The sequence below is a fragment of the Ceratosolen solmsi genome, unplaced genomic scaffold (genome assembly GCF_000503995.2).
Source record: "Ceratosolen solmsi marchali unplaced genomic scaffold, CerSol_1.0 scaffold53, whole genome shotgun sequence".
NCBI lineage: Eukaryota > Metazoa > Arthropoda > Insecta > Hymenoptera > Agaonidae > Ceratosolen > Ceratosolen solmsi.
In genome coordinates, this window is record NW_011948441.1 from 128074 (window position 1) to 150629 (window position 22556).

Here is a 22556-nt window from a genome sequence, read left to right on the forward strand (position 1 = left end):
GCAAATTGGATATTCCTAGCCTAATTAAAGGGTAGGTGCAGCCTACAATCAGCCAAAGAATTAAAATAATTTAATTAACTTGAGTCTAGTAATATAAAAAGAGCAAGAATGACTGGAAAAATGGAGATGAGTCTAGACGATATTATCAAGCAAAATAAAGGGAATCGACAACGCAGTGGAGGTAAGCGCACAGGTGGTGGCAGAACCTCCAGTGGCTCACCAAGACGGGGACCAATACGCGGTGGCCGAAAACCTGGCGGTGGTGTTATGCGTGGCCGTAGTCGTGGTGGTATCTCCAGAAGTGGCTCAAACTTTGGCCGTTCGTTACCCAGCTATAAACGTGAAGCTTTTCTTGGAAGCAGTGCTCCACGCAGATATGGCTCAAATTCAGATACAACTAAATTGATCGTGTCGAATTTAGATTTTGGTGTAACTGACTCAGACATACTAGAATTGTTCGGTGAATTTGGACCTCTCAAGTCAGCTGGAGTACATTATGACAGATCTGGTCGATCCCTTGGTTCAGCCGATCTAATTTTTGAAAGGCGAGCTGATGCAATTAAGGTTAGTATTATTCTTATGCTTATGCTATTCTTATAAATTAGATATTTTTATCAAAAATTAAAGAAACAAAAAAAAGAACATCAATTAAAGAAAACTTACATTTCTTCATAAATTAACAAATAATATTTTTCTGAAACAAATATTTTATTTAAGATGATTATACTTTTGCCCATAATCAATTTATTATATTTAATTGTTTTTAATATTAACGCTTTAATCATTGTTTATTTATTTTATAAATTAAACAAAAATATTTAAAATAACTTAATTCGTAATAACGAATAACATTTTTAAATACTCAATACCTATGCTACGGGTATATAAATTAATTTTAATTTTAAATTATTTAAATTAAAATAATTTTATCCACATGATTTTCCAGAATTATCTAGTATTTATTCATTAATGTAATGGACTAATCTATTGCTAAATGAAGATCTTTATTATTGCTAATTTATAAATAATCTTTAAGTATTTATATTTTTAATATAAGAATTGTAGTTATTTTGTTTATAATAATAATAATAATATAGTATAGATTAAAAATAAAAATTTATAATATTGTTATCTTGAATAATGTGAGTTTAAATAAGCATAATAAATCTTACATTTTATCATTAGACTATTTGTGATAGGTTATGGAAATGTGAAAAAAATATTTTTCATGTTTAATAGAATTAGTTAATGATATTAATTTTGAATACTCAGTTAAGGTAAGTATTTTTATTTCTTTCAAAAATTATTATAAGATCAAAAGGTATTAAATTTTTTAAATGAATTCATTTTCATTTGAAATTAAATGTGCTTTTAAAAGATGTTTGTAATTTACAAGTAGAGGATAAATTATTGGATAATTTGGAGCAATAATAAAGTATGGAACTCGTTCGTTAAAAAGTTTGTCATTTTTGTTTTTAGGCGATGAAGCAGTACAATGGCGTCCCTCTTGACGGTCGTGAAATGAACATTCAACTTGCCACGTCTGAGATCCCAGGCATTAATCCAATTCGAGGTGGCTCAAGACTCGGCAGTAACTTTAAGTCGAGAGGTCCCATGAACCGCAGCCGAGCGTCGCGGGGTGCACCTTCCAACAAAAATCGTGGCCCATCGAAACGTGGCGTGAAAGCCAGTGGAGGTCGTCAAGCCAAAAAACCACCACCCACCGCAGAAGAACTTGACGCCCAACTAGAGGAATACGTCAAGAGCAAAGTTTCAAATTCCGACGGCGCATAAACATTTAGCTCTTTTTTTATGTAGTAGAAGGGTGAAGCGTTTTAAAGAATCAATTATTTGATTATCATTTACAGATTCTGATATACATAATTAGATGCGTATCCATTCATAAGGAAAAAAAAAATTCAATAAAATATTAGATTCATAACGCGTAATGTTTATACATTGGTAAAAGATAATCAAATGATTGCCTGTTATAACTACTACATAAGAAAGGGAATTAGTATTACGTCACTGATTTCATAAATATTTGTATGAAATTTATTTCATGTTTTCTTTTTAATAACTTACTTTGGATCGTTATTGACCTGTGTTTAATGTGTATGCGATTCAATGACTACCATTCCTTCAATGTAATTTCTTATTGATCCACAAACAACTTTGTATTAGAAATTTAATATGACTTTGACTATCTCTGATATAATTTAATACAATATTTAAATCAATTTAATATGGATAAGCAAAACGTTATTTAAAAACAAAATAAAAATAATTTTTTTTATGTGCAATTATGTCTTCTAATTATATTCTATTATCATTTTTTATTGTAAATAAATTTGAAGAAAAATAATCACACTTTCAAGTATAAAACATTTATAATATTAAATGAACACTTTAATACTGATTAACAAAGTTATTTTTAATCTATGTATTCTGTGGACAGAATTTTTCATATCTAAATTAATAAAATTAAAATTGAAAAAAGTTTTACTTTACAATATTTGTATATTTATTTTAAAAAGTCAATTAGACTAGATGATGAATTTTGATAAAGTCTAATAATATAAAATAGAATATATTTTATTTAAAATTATAGTAATGGTTGTGCATAAGTAATTAATGAAAAATTAATTGTATTAATCGATATTCAGAAATTTATTAATTCAATTAAATATCGACGAATTCTGAGAATCTGTACAGTAATGTACTACTTGCTGTATGAAAATGGACAATGGCACTAATAGCAAGTATTATTTTTGTCTGAAATATTGAAATTTTCGTGTGACATTATTCAAATAATATTAACTGAGTTCTTGTACATTGTTAAAATTAATTTGATAAATAAAGATTATTTCTCCATTATTTAAATAACATTTTTTCAGTAATTTGACACTATGAAAGAACCTTAATACAATGAATCAATATTAAAAATTAATTTATACAATTGTTCCAATATGAAAATTAATTTTAAAAAAAAGTATGTATGTATATAATTAATTTATGCTATATTTATTTGAAACTTCGATTAACGAAATCGTGATAACTATCAAAACTAATTTTTTAATTGTAATATAATACTTCGACGATTGAAAATACAGCGCTAGACAGTGGACGATAGAGTTGCGCGTAATGCGTTTTTTACTTCGTGTTTATTTTTTTTAACCAATTGTTTTATATTCAAAGTTAGTGATACGCACATTGCAAATTTCTATTCCAATAAACAAAAGGAAGGGTTATTTATTTTCATACCTAGTGAGTACTAACTTGGGCATGCGCTTTAAAAGTTTTTTTTTTATAATCATTTCTTTATCCATTAAAAATCGAACCCAACTGAAATGTATACGTTCTTTATCTAATTAATAATGAATATACGTATTAAAACTTTCTTTCAGCGCATCATAATTGATTTTCTCTATCTGTAACTACAAAGCTTTAGTTTTTAATTTGAAATTTTTTTAAATATTCACTACCAACAAGTTTTTGCGAAAATGTAAATTCTTTAATATGCAGAAATACGAAGAAGAATAAGGTTAAAATTTAATAATATGAAAGTTAATAAGTAGTTGATTATAGTGATATTTATACTAAATGCTGCAGTAAATTTTATACAATGTTGATGAATTCGAAATATGCGCGATGGACAAAAACTTTGTTGTCTATTCAAGCTCGTGTGCTTTATTCATCTCAGTGCGAACAGTTAGTTGTAAAGAGATACACCGATACTATTTTGTTGCCTAAAACAAACTTTCAGGCAAAGATTACTGGAAAAAAACGTATTGATAAGGACCAATATTTACAGAATGTAAGCAATGATTTTATTGTTTAAATAATGTAGATATTTTATAATAATGCAATCTATTTTAAACTTAATGAAAGCAGTAGTCATTGATCTATCGTATTGGCATGAATAAATTAATAATTTTAAATTGTGCTATTGTAATAACATGTAGATTATTTTATTATATTAATATTTATTATATTATATTTTAGAAATGTGGATTTTCAGAATTGTATAATTGGCAAAGAGCAAACTTAAAAGGTCCTGACTTTGTACTTCATGATGGTCCACCATATGCAAATGGAGATGTTCATATCGGTCATGCAATCAATAAAGTAATAAATAAATTCTATTGCTATTTGATTTTTTTTTATTTTTCATTCTTATTTTATTATTTATTTTACATGCATTCTTTTTTATATAATTATAATTTGAAGCTTAATTTAAGCTTTATTTTTAATGTATATAGATATTAAAGGACATAACTATTAGAAGTAAAGTCATTAATGGCCAAAGAGTACATTATGTTCCTGGCTGGGATTGTCATGGATTACCAATTGAATATAAAGCGTTAAGTTTAGTAAAAGAAAAATATGCGAGTTTAAGTCCTACCGAGATAAGATCTATAGGTAAATTAATAATCTTGATATATATCATTCCTTGTTTTTGTTTGTTACTTGTTTATTTTATTTAATAAATTATTTATTTAAAAAGTAACTTATAATAGAATATATGATTGATCAAATATGTACACATAATTATTGTTGAATTTATTGTTGAAATTTTATTTCAAATTAATAACTAAAAATTTCAATGAATATATAGTAACATTATAATATAATATTTTTATAAAATATTCTTGCTATTGAGGGTGTAACTTGATTCTATTTGTTCTCAGCACATACATTTGCTACAAATACTATTAATAAGCAAAGACAAGTTTTTGCTTCATGGGGTATTATGGCTGATTGGAAAAATAATGGATGTTATTTCACTAATCAAACCTCATTTATTATAAATCAACTACATCAATTTTATAATTTGTATGAAAAGAAATTGATATATCAAGATTTCAAACCTGTTTATTGGTCTCCTTCGTCTAAGTATATCTCAATTTTATAAATCTTTTTATCTTAATTTATAAGGTAAACTCTTACATTTAATATTTTAATATTGTGGATATTAGAACAGCACTCGCAGAAGCTGAATTAGAATACAAACATAATCATGAAAGTAAATCTGTAATAATTCGTCTTCGCTTGGTGGATTTACCATCAAAATTGATTACTTTTGAAGGAAAACCACTTTATGCTCTCGCTTGGACAACTACTCCTTGGACTTTAGTTTCAAATCAAGCTTTGTCTTATTCTCCTAATATTATTTATTGTCTAGCTGAACATAGCGAAGGAAATTTTTATGTAGTTGCAGAACCATTAATAGAAGATATTAGTAAAAAAATTGGACCACTCACCGTTGTTACAACGTTTTCTGGTGTATATTTGATTTATTTACTTATTTGTTGTAGATCTATTGGATCATTATACTTGAAATTATTAAAAAATAATTTTTCAATTCCAAATATTTGACATTATTATATTACACTAATTTTACTTTATATTTATTTAATATTCTATAAAAGATACAATTATTTATAAATAGGAAATGACTTAAATAGTGCCAAATATTTGCATCCAATAACTGGTGACACATTAAATTTTTTGCCATCGAGTCATGTGAATGCAGATCAAGGTACAGGTTTAATTCATACTGCTCCTGCACATTCGCACGAAGATTTTCTTGTTGGACTGGAAAATCATTTATCTGTTGTAAGTGTGAATGTTTTTACAAAATTTTTAAATTAAAAACATTGCAATTTGCAATTCATATTTTCTCAGTTAAAAAGCTTATTATGAATATATGTATTTTACATATTAATTCATTTATTATCATTTTAGTAATTGCTTGTTATTTCGAAGATTGCATATAATTTTAAATAATATAATAATATTTTAAAATTGGATAAAATCGACTTAAAATAAAATTTTTAAATATATACAACTTAATCAACTATTTGTAGGTGTCCCTTGTTGATGAAGAAGGAAAATATAAATCTGAGGCAGGTTCTCAATTTCATGGTTTAAAGGTTTTAGAAGAAGGAACTGAAGCAGTTCTCTCACAAATTAGTCAGAATATTATTCATACTGAAACAATTGTTCATAGTTATCCGTATGACTGGAGGACAAAAAAGCCTGTAATAGTTCGTGCCAGTCTTCAGTGGTTTATTGATACAGAATCAATTAAAGAAAAAGCTTTGGTAAATAGTTTAAAAGTTCAATCTGTTTATATATTATTTATTACATATTATATATTAAATAATGGAAAATAATCAACAGTTGTACTGTCAAAGCAAATATATAAATAGTAAATTTTATGAATTTTTTCTTATAAATGTTTCAAAATGTATTATACTTTACTGTCTAAAATAGGAAGTAGCAGAAAGGATTAATGTATTTCCTGAACAATATAAATTATTATGGATCAATTCTTTCCTCACTCAATTGAAAAAACGACCTTATTGGTGTATTTCTCGTCAACGAGTTTGGGGCACTCCTATACCTGTTCTGTATAATAAGGATACTAACCAAATTTTTACTAATCGGTATGCTTACTTACCTAATTTTCGTTTCACTTTTAATTTATGTGCATAAATTTTTCATTTTAAGTTTTAACTTCATATTTTAATTATAAATACTATAAATTTATATAATTTTAGTGAATTCATTGGAAATTTATGCAAATTAATAGAAAAATATGGTGTTGATTGCTGGTGGGAGCTACCAGTAGAGAAACTCGTAGGGAAAAAACTTTTTTCAGAATTAAATGGTTCTGAAGGAAATTTGGAAAAAGGCAAGGTAAAGTTAATCATTTACTTGATTCAGTATAGAAAATGTATTTTTTTTACGTAAATTTAAGAATTATTGGAACTATTATATTTATTATTTTAATAATTTTATATTTAATCTAAATTTCATGTATCTTAGGATATAATGGATATATGGTTTGATAGTGGAATTTCATGGTCTTTTGTATTACCTAATAAAGAAGCGAACGTTTATATGGAAGGAATGGATCAATTGACAGGATGGTTTCAAGCATCTCTACTTACATCTGTAGCTTTGCAGGGTTCTTCTCCTTACCAGTATGTGAAACCTGAAAGTCACATTTTACATCATGTGAAATTTTTTTAATACAATTACTTAGAATAACAAAATTGAACGTAATATTATTATTGATATTATTATTATTATTACTATTATTATTATTATTAAGATGATTATTCATTTTATAAGAAATCTAATAAACGGAAAATAACTATAATTACAGAGATGTATTCATTCATGGATTTGCTGTAGATGAGAATAAAAACAAAATGTCTAAATCTATTGGTAATATTATACATCCAGAAGAGATAACTAAAGGAGGAACTGACCTAAATAAAAAACCACCCTATGGAGTCGATGTTTTAAGGTACAGTGGAGGAAAATAAAAATGTATCAATTTAATATCAATGATATTTATTAATAAATGTATTAAAATTTTTTTTATGAAATATGATGTTAAATCTTTTAATTAAAAAAATGAATGACAAAAAATGTGTATTTTACAACAGGTGGTGGATAGCTAGTCATGCAACTCAACACCGACTTATACCAATAAAGCGTACTTCATTGCAAGAAAGTGTAGATGAAATCCATAAATTTCGTTTAGTTTTCAGATTTCTTTTAGGCGTTTTGCACACCTATGATAAGAGCAAAAGCGTAACTGAGCCTCTCTATAATAATTTGGATAAGTATATGTTGCATCAACTCTATCATTTCCATTTAAATGTAATTCTTGAAAATTTAATTATAAAATATTAATATATTTAACATATGTAAATCTTATTTATGATAAAAAATTTTTAGATTAATTCACTTTATGAAAAATATCAATATCATAATGTTAGTAATGCAATTGTCAACTTTATAACCAATGATGTTTCGTCTATTTACTGTCATCTAATAAAGGATAGAATTTATTGTGAAAAGATTGACTCACCATTCAGATTAGGTGCTTTAGACGTTATTGGTGAAGTTTTGGCTGTTAGTGTTAGATCTATAGCACCTATAATGCCTCATTTAGCAGAAGAAGTTTGGCTTCATCATCCAGAAAATCTCAGTGAGTCAATGCAATATATACAAAATATTTCTATTTTAATCATAAGTCATTTATAATATTTATAATGCATATAATTATGTGAAAGAATAAGTGTATTAATTTTAGCTATATTAATTTAACTATATCAATTATGTTAGATACGTGTCTGTGCATATGTATTATAAAAGAGAAAAATAATGAGACGATCTTTCTTAGGAATGAAACATCTGTATGAAGTTAAAAGCTGGTTGACTCAAAATCTAGCAGTGTACTATTTTTTAGTGCAGACATACTGTACATTTAATTCAATGCCGATTTAGCAGTTCTAACATTTTCCAAGAACCTTGTTGCCCTACAATAAAATCGGCTTTAATTAAGGCCGATTCTTACATTTGCGATCCATCACAGTTTTAGAGCCACAATAGGTTTAGAAAAATAGATGTAACGAGAGTGATGTTGAGATGTACGAATGCTACAAACACTACCTTAGAATCAGTCAACTGTCACTCAGTCATTCAAATATTGCCAACTTTTCTAACTGAGGATTACTCCACCTACCACTTCTGTCACTGAATTGAGAAAATTTCATTTTGAAGATCGGTTATTTTATGATATTCACTACAAACATTTCTCTATACTGCTGAATATTCAAGAAGCGTACGCACCATTAACACATTGTTTTATCAAATGTCAATTTTATCGTATGTGTTTGTCACATACATAATCTTGATATCTCTGTTCACTGGAAATATAGATACTTTCAGTGAGTTTAGATCATCGCATTTATCGCATCGTTGGATGCGTTTTTGCTTCCTTACAAGAGTTCCTCACAAGTTCATTTTACTCGTTACATTTAACTCGATTGATTCTTTTATATTCTTAACGAAATCTGAATATTAGCAAAAACTTGTTCTATTGTACCAATTACCTGTTCAATTCTCTGACTAAACATGCCACTTGTTTTAACTGCAAATTTAACTGTAATGAGTTTATTGCGATTGAGCTTATTTATATAATTCTTGTTCCAATTATTATTATGCTATTAACTTAAGATCTTAATTTTACAATTTTACTTTTTGAATCTCTCAAATTTTTATTAATATTACGCTTTGCTTTTCTGCGTTCGTTTATCCTGCTTCTCTATTTACACTTTGTAATCAAATCCTATATTTTTTATCTTTTTTTATAAGCGGATGGGGAGGGGGATACCAAAATTTGTCGACAATAATTTTTTTGTCGCTGTTGTGATCACAACCCATGTATATATTAAAGAAGATATAAAAGCTCGACGAGAAGTTAAATTAATAGATCTATGGAACAGCTCCAAGAAATCAAATGTTCCATCGGAAAATTGTATCGTTAATAATAAATAAATACGAAGGACACATTTATATTGTTGATCATCGAGTGAGTGAATGAGTGAGAGGGGGAAGGAAGGAGCAAAAAAATAACATCTATTTTACTTGTTACAAAATATACATACATATCAATAGTGTAAAATCTAGAATAGCAATATAACTGTTATTTTGATCTATTCTTCTTCTTCTTTTTCTTATATTTTTCCATATCAAAAATTTGTTTAAATAGATTAATTGAATTAATAAAAGTACGTAATTTTAATAAAAAAAGTTTAGTAATTTACAATTACATGCTTATAAAAAGAAAATTCAATTTTTAGCATCTGCTCCATTATTTCATGCAAATTTTAAATTGCTTGAGAGTTGGAATAAACCAGAAATTAAAATACTTATTGATAAAGCACTGGAGTTACGAAATCAGATAAACAAGCAGAATGTTCTTAATTCGTGGACTATAAAAGCTACTATTAAAACCAATGCAGAGAACTTCAAATTATTGTCTGTTAGTATATTTATATTTTTGTATATTTTAGAATTCTTACGTTAGAATTCTTAATTAAGTATTGTTTACTAAATGTTAAGTATTTTTTAGCTGTTGCACGAACATGAAACGAGTTCAACATCTGAACTTTGTGATATTTGTCAACTTTCTTCGATTACTCTTTTGAATGATGAGTCATGTAGTAATTTTAATATTACTTTAGAACCTACTGACAAACTACTTTGTAAAAGATGTCGAAGGCATTTAGAATCCGATTTTGACGAACTTTGTAATCGGTGTATCGAAATTCTGAACACCGCTTAATTTACAAATATAAGTCAATTATACAAATATAGTATTTGTGTTTGATTATTTTTGTGTAAAAGAAGATAAGAAGATGGCATAAAAGCGCAAAAATATTTAATGTATAAAAATCTTTTTTATTGTGAGCGTTTTTCTACATTAATAATTTGACAGCATGATTGTACATATATATGTATATAATGTAATAAAATCATTACTTTAAACTAATTGTATTTAAAATTATTCTCCCTTTATATTAGGTAATAGCTTTAAAGATTATCCGAATAAAATATAATTATAATAGTTCGTGAATAAATAAATTTATTTGTTAATTTTTTAATTTTTCCCAATTTATAATTTATTTTATGTTTGTAAATACTATAATTTCAGATGTTGTATATAGTAGATGACTAATTAAGTTATAGATATGCATTGCGGCAGAAATTCACTAATGTACACGCGTAAATTTGGCAATTGAAATACTAGCTGTCATTAATTTTTGAGAGAAGTGATAGTTAAATAATGGGATGCTACTATAACGAGTTGTGAAAACAAGGATAATGAAGTAAATTTTTTTAGAATACTTGCGAATGGGAGAAACAAAAAAACATAATGTTGTCTTATAACAAAGAAAATGAATAAGCGATTGCTTTCAAAATTGAAATCAATTACGCTTATAAGCCACGATCCAAATTCCGTTACATAGAATAAATACGCCAGACTTAACGCATTTTTCTTCTCAATGAAATTGACTAAGCTTACTTTACTACAAATAAATAGTATAATTATATAAATAAATATACAAATAACAAGTAATAAACAATTTTAGATTTTTAGGATATGTATTGAGTGAAGGTGCTAATTTGAATAATGCTAATTCAAATGAAATTGTTATCAATACGATTATGAGGTGAGCCGGATTAAGAAAAACGTCGAAAAAAAATTGAAAAAAATCGAATTTCAACTTAATCTCTATTGGTATGGATTAATTGAAAATACTTATAGAAAATATGTTATGTAAAGAATAAGTTAGAAAAGAGAAGCAATTTCGTTACATAACTATCAATAAATGTTATATGTACATACATTCATGTTAAATTGTATTAATATTAAATGCACATCAATAGAATACAAGAAATAAAAGTCATAAAATAAAAATATGTATAAATGTATTTACGAAAAAGTATCGACGGATAAAATTCAATTATTTAATTATAAGCATAATCGTTAATGTATTCTCATATGGGGATGAAAACATTGAAATAAATTCTAAAAAAGATATGGATAACGTAAATGATAGTTAAGGAAAAATCGAGAAATAACTACTTGTAACAGTAACAATTCAATTAATAATATTTCTCTGGATAAATTTGTTTAAGATTGAAGAACCTACTATTTGAGTCTGTTTATAAATGTTTGTGCATTTTAAATTGAACTTCTGCCACGGGGAAAACTGCAGTATATGAGCTTATCAGCTGATCAATCGTTTCCTACTGTTACGGATTGGAGCAGCTAAAAGCGGAATACAAAAGTGGGAGAGGTACAAGCTTCCAGTCATTTACATTTATAAACACAAGTCAGCGAATTCGGGAAATTTCCTCCGCCAAAAACTCGAATTTACAATTATAATGCCGAATAGTACTGCCGATGAACCTTCCAAGGCTATATACTACTGACGTCACGACAAAGATCGGCATAGCAACAAACACCGGTGCGCTATCGGCATCGCAAGCTCTTATGAAAATATTTAAGAGCAGCGCTTGACGCGCAGCTCCACTGTCCCAGTAATAATTATGCAATCACCGCGACGGGCTCACTATTCAATCTTCAAGCTTCACACTACAGTCATCACACACTGTAGCGATACACAAAGCTTCGGTACGACAGCGGCGGCTCTTACGCACCGACACTAAAGCAGCAGCGAACCGGTCTCCTTTAGAAAGCTTCGGTACAACCCGGTCTCCTTTAAAAAGCTTTGGTACGACCCGGTCTCCTTTAGAAAGCTTCGGTACGACAGCGGCGGCTCTCGCATGCTACTATAGCGGCACTACTCGGAAGGAAAGGAGTCACGCCTCACATCACGGAGAGTACACACACTATCTAAACCAAGAAAGAAAAGCCAATAAACACTGCATGTAGAATTGAATAATTGCATTACCCTTTCAACTTGCTAGCAACACCTCCACCCAACATCAACGGGAGGTTTCTAGTCTGATCCCAGACACCTACTCTGATGTAAAGCATCAATGATTATATTGCACGTGCTTTCATGATTTTATTGATTGACTGATCCGATAATAACTATGTAATTCAAATTAATATACTATGAAAAATCTGGTAAAATTATATAGAAATGGAGCGAGAACATAAACAATATCATTGATGATAGATAAATGATGGTGCGAAAACGAAAGGATGAGAGATATCGATAAATATTAGAGCGGCACAAACGAAATTACGATCATTCTTAGACTCCAAATAACGTTTCAAAAATAATCATTGCAAAAATTGATTATTAAATTATTCAGTTTAATAAAATGAACGAGTTATTAAATCTTAAAAGTTAAAAGTATGAAATATAAATAGCAACATCAGAAATGATGACGTGCACACGTAATAGCAAGTATCAATTTAATTAAATTAGAAAGAATCTATGATACATTCACATTACATCATCGAAATTATCACTGAGAATATGCTTTCAGCCTAAGGTATATTTATAATTTATATATTTATATATAAAATAATTTTAATTTACATATTTATATATAAAAATTAATGCTTATAGCATATATTTAATGAGCATTTAATCGAATTTATTACTAACTTTCATTATTCACGATTTGTGCATAAAAGACAACTTAATATTCTACATTTCGCAAAATATAATATTTGAAGAAAAGTACATTAGAATGTCAACTATAAATTCGATGCTTTTACAAATAAATTTGTAATTCCAATTTTTATCTACCCTACTTAATTATACAGATTGTAATAATAATTATTAAAATGTTTCTTCGCTTATTTTCTGTAATACTTTGTACATTGATGCTGTTCATAGTTGCTGTAAGTATTATAGACACGTTACGAAAAAATGAAAAAAATTAAATCCTTAATTAAAATCTTGGCCAATAATTACAAACGGATAAATTATAACTATGCAGAGTAAAATAAAATAATATTAAAATATAAATAGAAAAAATATGTTTCTTTGTCACGATAGAAATTATTCGAAATATATGTAATCATAGAAACTTTTTTCTATTAGAAATTATATACAAATTATTTTTATTTTTGCACTTAATTAGTTGTATCAAGATATACTACAATCCAGTCTTTTTATTTTCAGTCGTTTAAAATAAATTTGAAATATTTTATTGCACTATTGTTATTGTATTATAGAATGCTGAAACAAATTTCGATATTCTTAAAAGAAATTTCAAAACATGGAGTGACAAATGTGTGGAAGCTATGGTACAACGAACCAATCGTGCATGTCATAATTGGGGAACTGGAGAGGCGGCACTTGTTAATTGTGCGGTAAATTATAAAATTTTACTTATATCCTGTATTTTCATGTATTTTCATTGCAACATATATTAATTTTGTTATTGTATTATAGACATCGTATTATGGAACACATAAACCAGAAGCATGTAATTAACAACATAAATAATGATGCTAGTATTTTCAATTATTATATGTATATTATTCAAATAAAATAAATATAACGAAAAAGAATTCTAATCTAATTTAATATATATAGATTTAAAGAACTATTCGTTAACAATTAAAGTTAGAACTTTGAGCGTAATTATAAATCTTAATTTTATTATAATCAAACTTAAACTAATAAAAAATGCATTAAAATTTTCCATTTATATAATCAGCAATCTTATAAAAATGATTTTATTTTTAACTAAAGTCGAATAAAAATTCCATTAAATTTGTCAATTTTTGAAAAATCTAACGCGGAAAGCTGAATATTTAATATCGAAAATTAATCTTATAAAATGTATTATAAAAAAGCATATATATATATATATATATATATATATATATATACAGATATGTATAACAATGATAACGAGACTATTATTAAATGAATTTAAATTTATTTAAAAAGAAAAATAAATAAATTTTATATAATATTTGTAATATTTGTTTTTGAAATGTATAAATGTGGAGCATAGAAAATAGTGAGACTAATGAATATAATAATTACATAAAATATTTTTCTTTTTGTTATATTTTATTTAAATAAAAATAACGGTTAAATAAAATATACTAACAATTTGTTATGCTTCATAAAATATCTAGTAAACAATACTTTATCCTTAGTATCTTAAAAATTAACTATTAATTCAAATGATATTTATATAAAAATATGACTCTAGAGAATACCGGTGTCGGTATCAAAAACAACAGTTAATGTTTCATTAAATTCTTTCTAATATTGCTTATACGTAAAATGTTACAGGCATATAACAAAGAAAGTATAGACACTTAAATAAATATATTGAAGAAATATTTAAAAAAAGATATTAAGGTTATAAAAATAAACCTCAGTGTTAGTTTCCAGATATAAAATAGCTTATATAAAAACAATATTACAAACTTCAAATTCTTTGTATCCTATAACCTAGTCACGAAAATTCATTTGTTGACATATTCTAGATTATCACTAGACTATTACATATTCTAGATAGATTACTAGATATCTTAGATGTTAATTCAAATATTTCAATAAAAATATTTATTATTTAATCATCAAACATGCATTATAGCTGAATTTTACATTTTGATTATCAAATAAGTTAATTATCAAAAAGTAATTAGAATTTTTTATAATTTTAAGTCAAATATTTAAGGTTTCCATTTATTTCGCTTTAATTTTTTAATTTTTTACGTAGGTAATAATATGGCAGGTTATATATATATATATCTGTCTGTATACAATTATTTTTCAATTTTTGAAAATCACACGTCTTAACAATGCACTACAGGTTACTGCGAGTCAAAGGGTTGATTTTTTGTATATTTGCGTTTTTCAGTATTATTGTGAGTATTCATTATTCTATAAAATCTATATCATCTATTAAAAAAATTTACTATTATATTTTTATTATTTTATGAAAGTTATTTTAGAATATAAGAAAAAATAAGAAAAATTATATCCTTATTGAAAGTTTTCTGTAAATAAAATTTACTTTATAGTAAAAAATATACATAAAATTGATTATAAAATTGTACTATTTTATTACTTTAGAATAAATAAATAATTAAATTAATAAAAATAAAATTATTTATGGAAATATATATCTATGAAAAATATCCTATTCTATAGTGGCACCATATAAACGAAAATTTTTATATATTTTTTGAAACTTTATATATATTAAAATATATAAAATTTATATATATTAAATGTTATAAATCATAAAATGTATATAAACTAAAAATTTTAAAGTAAATAACAATATAAATATCATATTATAATTCGTATATAATAGAATTAAAATTTTTGAACAAATGTTAATTGCAAATTTTTTTTCCAATTACACGGACTAATGCATTTATTTTCTGTTATTATATATGATAATAAAAAACTTCGCAAAAACTTATGATAATTTCACAACTATTCAATAACAATAATATGTAAAATAATATGTAAAATATTTTAAATTATAATAAAAATTGCCCAAAATTGCAATTGTTTTTGCACTTTCTCTTTATTTTTTATTTTAATATCATCTCGAAGTCCTATAATTTTACAATAAAATCCATATCAGTCTATATTTTTATAAAATCTTATAACGTCATATATAATGATATGATATGATCCAATCTCTATGATTTTATTGCAGAGTGCTGAATCAAATTTCGATATTCTTAAAAGAAATTTTCCAGAATGGAGTGATAGATGTGTGGAAGCTATGGTACAACTTACCAATCGTGCATGTCATAATTGGGGAACTGGAGAGGCGGCACTTGTTAATTGTGCGGTAAATTATAAAATTTTACTTATATCCTGTATTTTCATGTATTTTCATTGCAACATATATTAATTTTGTTATTGTATTATAGACATCGTATTATGGAACACATAAACCAACAGTGTGCCCGTAATGGAATATATTCTAACAGCAACAATTAAAATGATTATTAAATTAATAAAATTTATCTTTATCCATACTACGAATGCAAAAATTACAGTATTTGCACATAGAAATGTGATATAAAATCCCCAAAAATTATATGATTTTGAAATTATCATTTTATCTGTTTGTATAAATAATAATTTTTTTAATAATAAAATGTTTTCAATTATTTTTGAAATTATAATATATTTTGTATAATGTATAGAACTTTTGACCAACTCTTCGTGTTTATTTTAATTATATGAGTATAATTCAAACCAGGTTTCAAAAACAATATGTTAAAAGTATTGATTAAATTGTAAAGTGATTGATATTTTCATTATTATTCGATATCATATTTTCTTGAAGATTAAAAATGTATAAAAATGTAGTTGACTATTTTTCGTGTATACTAAATACTATTTACTTAATTTACATATAAAGAAAGACGTGTGTTTAAAGGTTTATATTATATAATTTAATTTTATTGTTTATAAATTTAATTATACATGATCTTATAACAGAATGAAGGTTGAAGAAGATGTATGTATAGTATGGAATAGTAAAAAATATTGAGCTACTTTTTAGATACATACAAATATAAAACATTTCACATTTTATTTCATGTATTTTTAAGAATATTTATCAAGTATAAATTCATTTCATTCCAAAAGTGTGACGTTGTTTAACACAATACTTTTAAAATTATAATATAATATGATAGATCAAAAATACACAACTAAGCATTTCGAATGAAAATGAATGGTAAAGAATTGTAAATTAATTTAAAACCTGTTATCAAGTAATTATATCAATTTTTACACTATTATAGTAATATTTGGACTCGTTAATGTTTTAAATCGTAAAAAAATATAATAATTTATGTAAAGATAATATTTCATGTAATAAATCAATATATAATTACAATACAAATTTACGTTAAGAACTCTTACTTTACATTTTTAAATAATCCTACCTAAGATAATACATTAAATATTTTAATTATATTGGTTATAAATAAAATGACTAAATAAGTCTTATAAATCAACAATTAAATAATAAGAATAATATGATAATACAACCACAAACAGTTAATTTATAACATTTTAAGATATGTCTATAAAGTCTATAAAAAAATCTATAAAAAATTTAAAAATGGGCAAAATTAAATTTTTATTAACCATGAATAAAAAAATTAAAACTTTACAATTATTAATTGCAGTGACATTTTTAGAAACAATAATAATATTCTGTACGGCAATAAAAACAAATGGAAGTTTTTTTTAAATAAGATGAATATGATAACTCAATATATAATGTAGGAAATTTAAATCTGACAATTAATTACATTTTAAATAGTGATCAGAAACATTGCAGATTACAGCAGAATAATTTTTAGCAAATATTTAATATTTGCACTTTTTAATTTATAAAATTCACAAACAGATGATAAGAAAGATAAATGCTCCGATATATATATATATACATATATATACCTAAATATATATATGAGATCAAATATCTATATGAACAAATCTTAATTCTTATTTATTGAAATTATTCATATGTGAAAAGGCATCACATAATTTTCATTTTTGTTCAACTTCATTATTAAGGTACTTTTATTGTATAATATTTTCATAAGTACTAACTCAAATACATTTTTCTTATAATATTAAGAAATAATGAATATAACAACATTAATATTATTTAAAATCTGAATATGAAAAAATATATATTACAAATTATTTTACATGCCTTTCTTCTTTTTCATTAAAATACAAATATTAAAAATAATATTACCATACGAGAATATATCTTTTTAATAACAATATTAATAATAAAATAATTACTAAATTCAATAGATATATTATATACATGAAATACATATTCTATCAATACATAGTATATAAATAATTATCTTTGAAAAACAAAAACATTTTCAAAAATTTCGTATAATGTATATTATAGAATATTTATAGTAATTAATAAATAATATATAAGCCTTTTAATTTTATTTTCGCATTTATCTAGATCACAGAAAATTACGAAAATGTTTACCCGCATTTGTCTTTTAACACTTTCCGTATTATCACTATTGGTGATTGTAGTAAGTAGGATTTAAATATATATATATATATATATAAGCGAATTAAATTTATTTTACAAATTAATTACACGACTTTAAAAGCAACATTAGATAAAAGAAAATAATCGTATATAATAAATTAAATGAATTAAAGTTTATATAATTTTAATTGCAGAACGCTCAATCCCCTGCCGATATTATTAGAAATGCAATTCCGAATTTAAGTGAAAAATGTATTAATACTCTTATTACTCTTTGCAATTTTGTCAAAAACGACAAGAAGCAACTCATTTATTGTGCAGTAAGTTACATCGATCGATCTCATTAAAATAAATATTTATCGCAGCATATTAATATACTTTCATATGAAATTCTCGTAGAAGGGGACATTGGCATCCCGTGTACCTGACGAATGCCGTTAGAGCAAGAAACTTCGAAATCGATCTATATCTGTTCTTAAAGTAATTATAAAATGAATCATTATTAGGTTCTGTAAGTATGTATAAATAAATACATATAAAGTTACAATAACAAATAGTATGATTTTTATTAATTACACAATCTGGATATTAAACTATTGGTATTTTTAATAATTTATGGTTAATAAAATTTTTTTATAACAGGTACGTTAACATAAAAATATCATATACTCTTCCAACTTTGATATCTTAGACATTGATAAAAATGCACATTCGTAATATAATGAACAAAGATTTTTTGCCTGACTTATTTGTTATTGATAATTTATTAAATAGATATACAAAAGCATAAAATATTTTCAAATTAATATTCATAACCGATTAATGCGGCATTGTTAAGTCACGTTTACTTTCTGTCCTGCATCGCAGGGTTAACTATAAATACAAGATTTTATGAATAAATGCTAATATTGAATTGTTTAGTCTCGAAGTCAGTACTAATAATAGCAAAAATGCTTTTACGCGTGTACCTTTTGGCGCTTTGTGCTTCCATGTTATTTTACATTGTTGTAAGTATTCATGGGATTGAAAAGAAATATTTAAGATTATTAGCTATACTTAATACTTAACGACTCATTTCGGAATAATAATTAATAAAGATACATTAAGTTATTTATTTTAATGTATTATGAAATTATTCTGTTATTACCAATTCCGAATTGTTTTATAAATTTACATAGATTCGTAAAACTTTAATAATACTTTAAAACTACTTAAATAAAATACGCGCGTAAAGCATTCATATGCCGACGAATAAAAATACGCATTCTTTTTCGAATCGGAGAATGAGAGAGTGGAAGAGAGAGAGAGAGAGAGAGAGAGAATGTGAAATCTCGTAAAATTTTCTGCGTCTCTGGGCTTTACAAGCGGTATGTCTTATCACTCAGGGTGAGCGTCCCGTTAACCCGATTCCATTAGTTGTTATTTTAGTGGTGCAACTGACGAATTGTTAGTTAATATCATTAAAATGTGTGTACTGATAATTGCAGAATGCCCAAAATCTATAATTTTTATAATAAAATGCTATTAAGCGTATTTTGAAATATTATTTGTATTGAGAGGCATTATTTTTTCTAAATAATTTACAATACAATTGTGATAAATATTCGTGCAATAATTATATGGTTTTAAGTACATTCTATTAATAGTTTGTGTAAATATGAAAAAATTATTATATTAACAAAATATATATACAATCGATAAAATTCTAAGAAATATATTTCTGAACGTCTTTAATAGATAATATATAATTAATAATATTATGTAATAGATAATAGATAATATATAATATATATTAAATTAAATGTCTTAAGAATAATTCCAAAAAGAAATAAACTATTAAAAGTACATAATTCAATGAACGATTCAAAAATGCCATTAATTTAATTAATTTCACCTTTTTTTTTAGTTTTTAATTTTTTGAATCAAGAAATAGAATACCAGCTTTTTGCGGAAGAACTTGCATAAAAAGAACTTGTTAATACTACATTTTTCATTTCTTAGATGAAACATATAACTATTTTAATTAATAAATCGTAATAGTTAATGAAATTATTAACGATTACTTCATTAGTGGCCTTTGCGGTCATATAGTTCATTTTCTACTTTACTTAATTTTGTATATTTTGTATTTTTTTAATATAATAAAAGAGTATGAATCAGCCAGATCAATTAAAATTTTATTTTTCCCATCGTCATTATATTTAAAAGTTCTTTTAAATCTCTTTGTAGCTTTAAAATTTAAAGTAGCTTAATGTTTATTAGTTTACTGTCTATATTATTTACATATAAATTACAATAATATTCTTATTTATTTATTATTACATTATCTATTAAAAATAAAAGATTGTTTTAGAAAATAAATATAAAACTCTTATGAATAATTATAATTTTTTGAAAATGTTTAACTTATTTCATAGTATTTTTATTGTATCTATTTTTCTTTATGTTATGCAATGCATAGTATTATACATGTTTAAAAATATTTTAAACGTGAATTTTATAAATAAGTTATATAATTCAGTACATTATTAAGGATTAATAACAAATACATTCGACTTTATTTTATTTCTTTTAATTATCATTTTCAGCATAAAGCATTAAAATTCAATTTCATTTCAATAAAGCATTAAATTTTTGCATTAATTTCAATAATATTTATATTTTATAATATATAATTTATTAATATGTGCAATCATAAGAAAAAATCACGTTTTTTAGGGAAGTCACGTTTAACGTATGAATACAATTTACTTAAATATTTTTCTGCTTTGTTACAAAGTATAAAATGTTGAAAGAAGGTGTATTTTTATTTCAATGATGAAGTAACCCTACAGCTAATTATTAGCTATATAAGAGTTTTCTGATTAATTGTTTAATTAGAATTTCAAAATTTGCAAAAATGTTTTACCGCTTATGTTTTTTAACATTTTCTCTATGTTCATTACTTATTTTTATTGTGAGTATGTATTAAACGTACAAAAGAAAAATAATAATATTTAATTTTTTTGTAACATTCATTTAATTAATATGAATTGATATAAATTCTATATAAATTCTATATAAAATAACATAAATAATAATATAAAAAATAAAAAAAATATAATCAAGTTGAATAATCAAGGTGTATAATCAAGTATAAGTGATCGATTAAAAACTAAATTATATATATTTTTATACTAAAAATAAAAGCTTTAAATACAATTCTCATAAATATAAATAGGATAATAATTGTAAATAATATAAAGTAATATAAAATTTTTCAACTTCTAAAAACAATTGTTTTATTTTTATAAAATAATAATCTCATTGTATGGACATATTTCGTTGTAACTACAATGGCCTGAACAATTAATCTTAATTCTAATTGAACCTGAATTGTAATTGAATATTGCAGAAATTGTTATAAATATAAACAAAATTACATTATAGAACGCTGATAGAGCAATCAATATTCTTACAAAAGCTTTCCCGACGTACAGTGAACAATGTATACAAGCCCTTATAAGATTATGCATATACTCTGGAACAGCGAAAGAACCACTTATTCAGTGTGCAGTAAGCTATGCTAATAAATTCTGTTGCTTTATATTTAAAAAAAAGAATATTATAATAACTTCTTTGATATATTACAGAAAGCACATTTGGCATCCAGTTCACCAGAATCATGTAATATGCACAATAGAATAAAAATTTAACTTCTTTAAATAGATGTACATATTTAATTGAACTTATAATTAAATATACGATTTAATTACTCAAAAAAAAAAAAAAAAAATTATAAAAAGTCAAATTAAGGCACATTACTTCTTTATCATATATAGAATTATTTTTATTATGTTTATAGTTTATCGTTATTATATGGAAAATTTGATTTTCGAAAACAATTATCATTCATAGTTTCTATTTTAGATAAAATTCCATAAAAAATTAAATTGCAATCGAAGTAATTTAAAATAAAATAGGCAAATAATTGGAAATAAAATCGTACTATATGAGTATCAATTATAAATTAAAATATTTTCTTATTAAATATGAAAAATGAATTTGCAAACTGAATAACTGAACAATCTTCGATATTTTATACATACATTTGTTTGGGATTTGAAAACTTAAATGATTGCAATTTCAACCCACAATTTCTCTAGTTTAATTCTGTAAGTATATTATCGAAATTAATATAAAAAAATTAATATTTTTTTACATCAGACAAACAC

At 24.7% G+C, this 22556-nt stretch overlaps 3 protein-coding genes across 3 annotated transcripts; all 3 read left to right on the forward strand.

The window, feature by feature from the left end:
- Nucleotides 1-2223, forward strand: Ref1 (RNA and export factor binding protein 1). Its single transcript, XM_011503854.1, has 2 exons — nt 1-564; nt 1480-2223. The coding sequence occupies exons 1-2, from the start codon at nt 109-111 to the stop codon at nt 1792-1794; spliced, it is 771 nt and encodes a 256-aa protein (XP_011502156.1). The 5' UTR covers nt 1-108; the 3' UTR covers nt 1795-2223.
- A 1282-nt stretch (nt 2224-3505) lies between these two features.
- On the forward strand, nt 3506-10153 carry IleRS-m (Isoleucyl-tRNA synthetase, mitochondrial). The gene is made up of 15 exons (XM_011503855.1): nt 3506-3817; nt 4006-4128; nt 4263-4422; nt 4692-4896; nt 4980-5284; nt 5453-5619; nt 5871-6107; nt 6280-6452; nt 6567-6705; nt 6835-6992; nt 7178-7321; nt 7464-7680; nt 7759-8011; nt 9669-9850; nt 9941-10153. Exons 1-15 carry the CDS (start codon nt 3626-3628, stop codon nt 10151-10153), a joined length of 2868 nt encoding a protein of 955 aa, XP_011502157.1. The 5' UTR covers nt 3506-3625.
- Nucleotides 10154-13081: 2928 nt separating this feature from the next.
- Nucleotides 13082-16409, forward strand: LOC105365640 (uncharacterized). Its single transcript, XM_011503856.1, has 4 exons — nt 13082-13198; nt 13535-13672; nt 16000-16137; nt 16220-16409. Exons 1-4 carry the CDS (start codon nt 13142-13144, stop codon nt 16259-16261), a joined length of 375 nt encoding a protein of 124 aa, XP_011502158.1. The 5' UTR covers nt 13082-13141; the 3' UTR covers nt 16262-16409.
- Nucleotides 16410-22556: the final 6147 nt, after the last annotated feature.

Bases quoted from the DNA above. Each gene is read 5' to 3' on its own strand.
- IleRS-m (XM_011503855.1), top strand. From the start codon at position 3,626: ATGTTGATGAATTCGAAATATGCGCGATGGACAAAAACTTTGTTGTCT. The intron at 4,129-4,262 runs GTAATAAATAAA...TAATGTATATAG, and splicing joins TCGGTCATGCAATCAATAAA to ATATTAAAGGACATAACTAT. The intron at 5,285-5,452 runs GTGTATATTTGA...ATTTATAAATAG, and splicing joins CGTTGTTACAACGTTTTCTG to GAAATGACTTAAATAGTGCC.
- Ref1 (XM_011503854.1), top strand. From the start codon at position 109: ATGACTGGAAAAATGGAGATGAGTCTAGACGATATTATCAAGCAAAAT. The intron at 565-1,479 runs GTTAGTATTATT...TTTTGTTTTTAG, and splicing joins GGCGAGCTGATGCAATTAAG to GCGATGAAGCAGTACAATGG.
- LOC105365640 (XM_011503856.1), top strand. From the start codon at position 13,142: ATGTTTCTTCGCTTATTTTCTGTAATACTTTGTACATTGATGCTGTTC. The intron at 13,199-13,534 runs GTAAGTATTATA...ATTGTATTATAG, and splicing joins TGATGCTGTTCATAGTTGCT to AATGCTGAAACAAATTTCGA. The intron at 13,673-15,999 runs GTAAATTATAAA...ATTTTATTGCAG, and splicing joins CGGCACTTGTTAATTGTGCG to AGTGCTGAATCAAATTTCGA.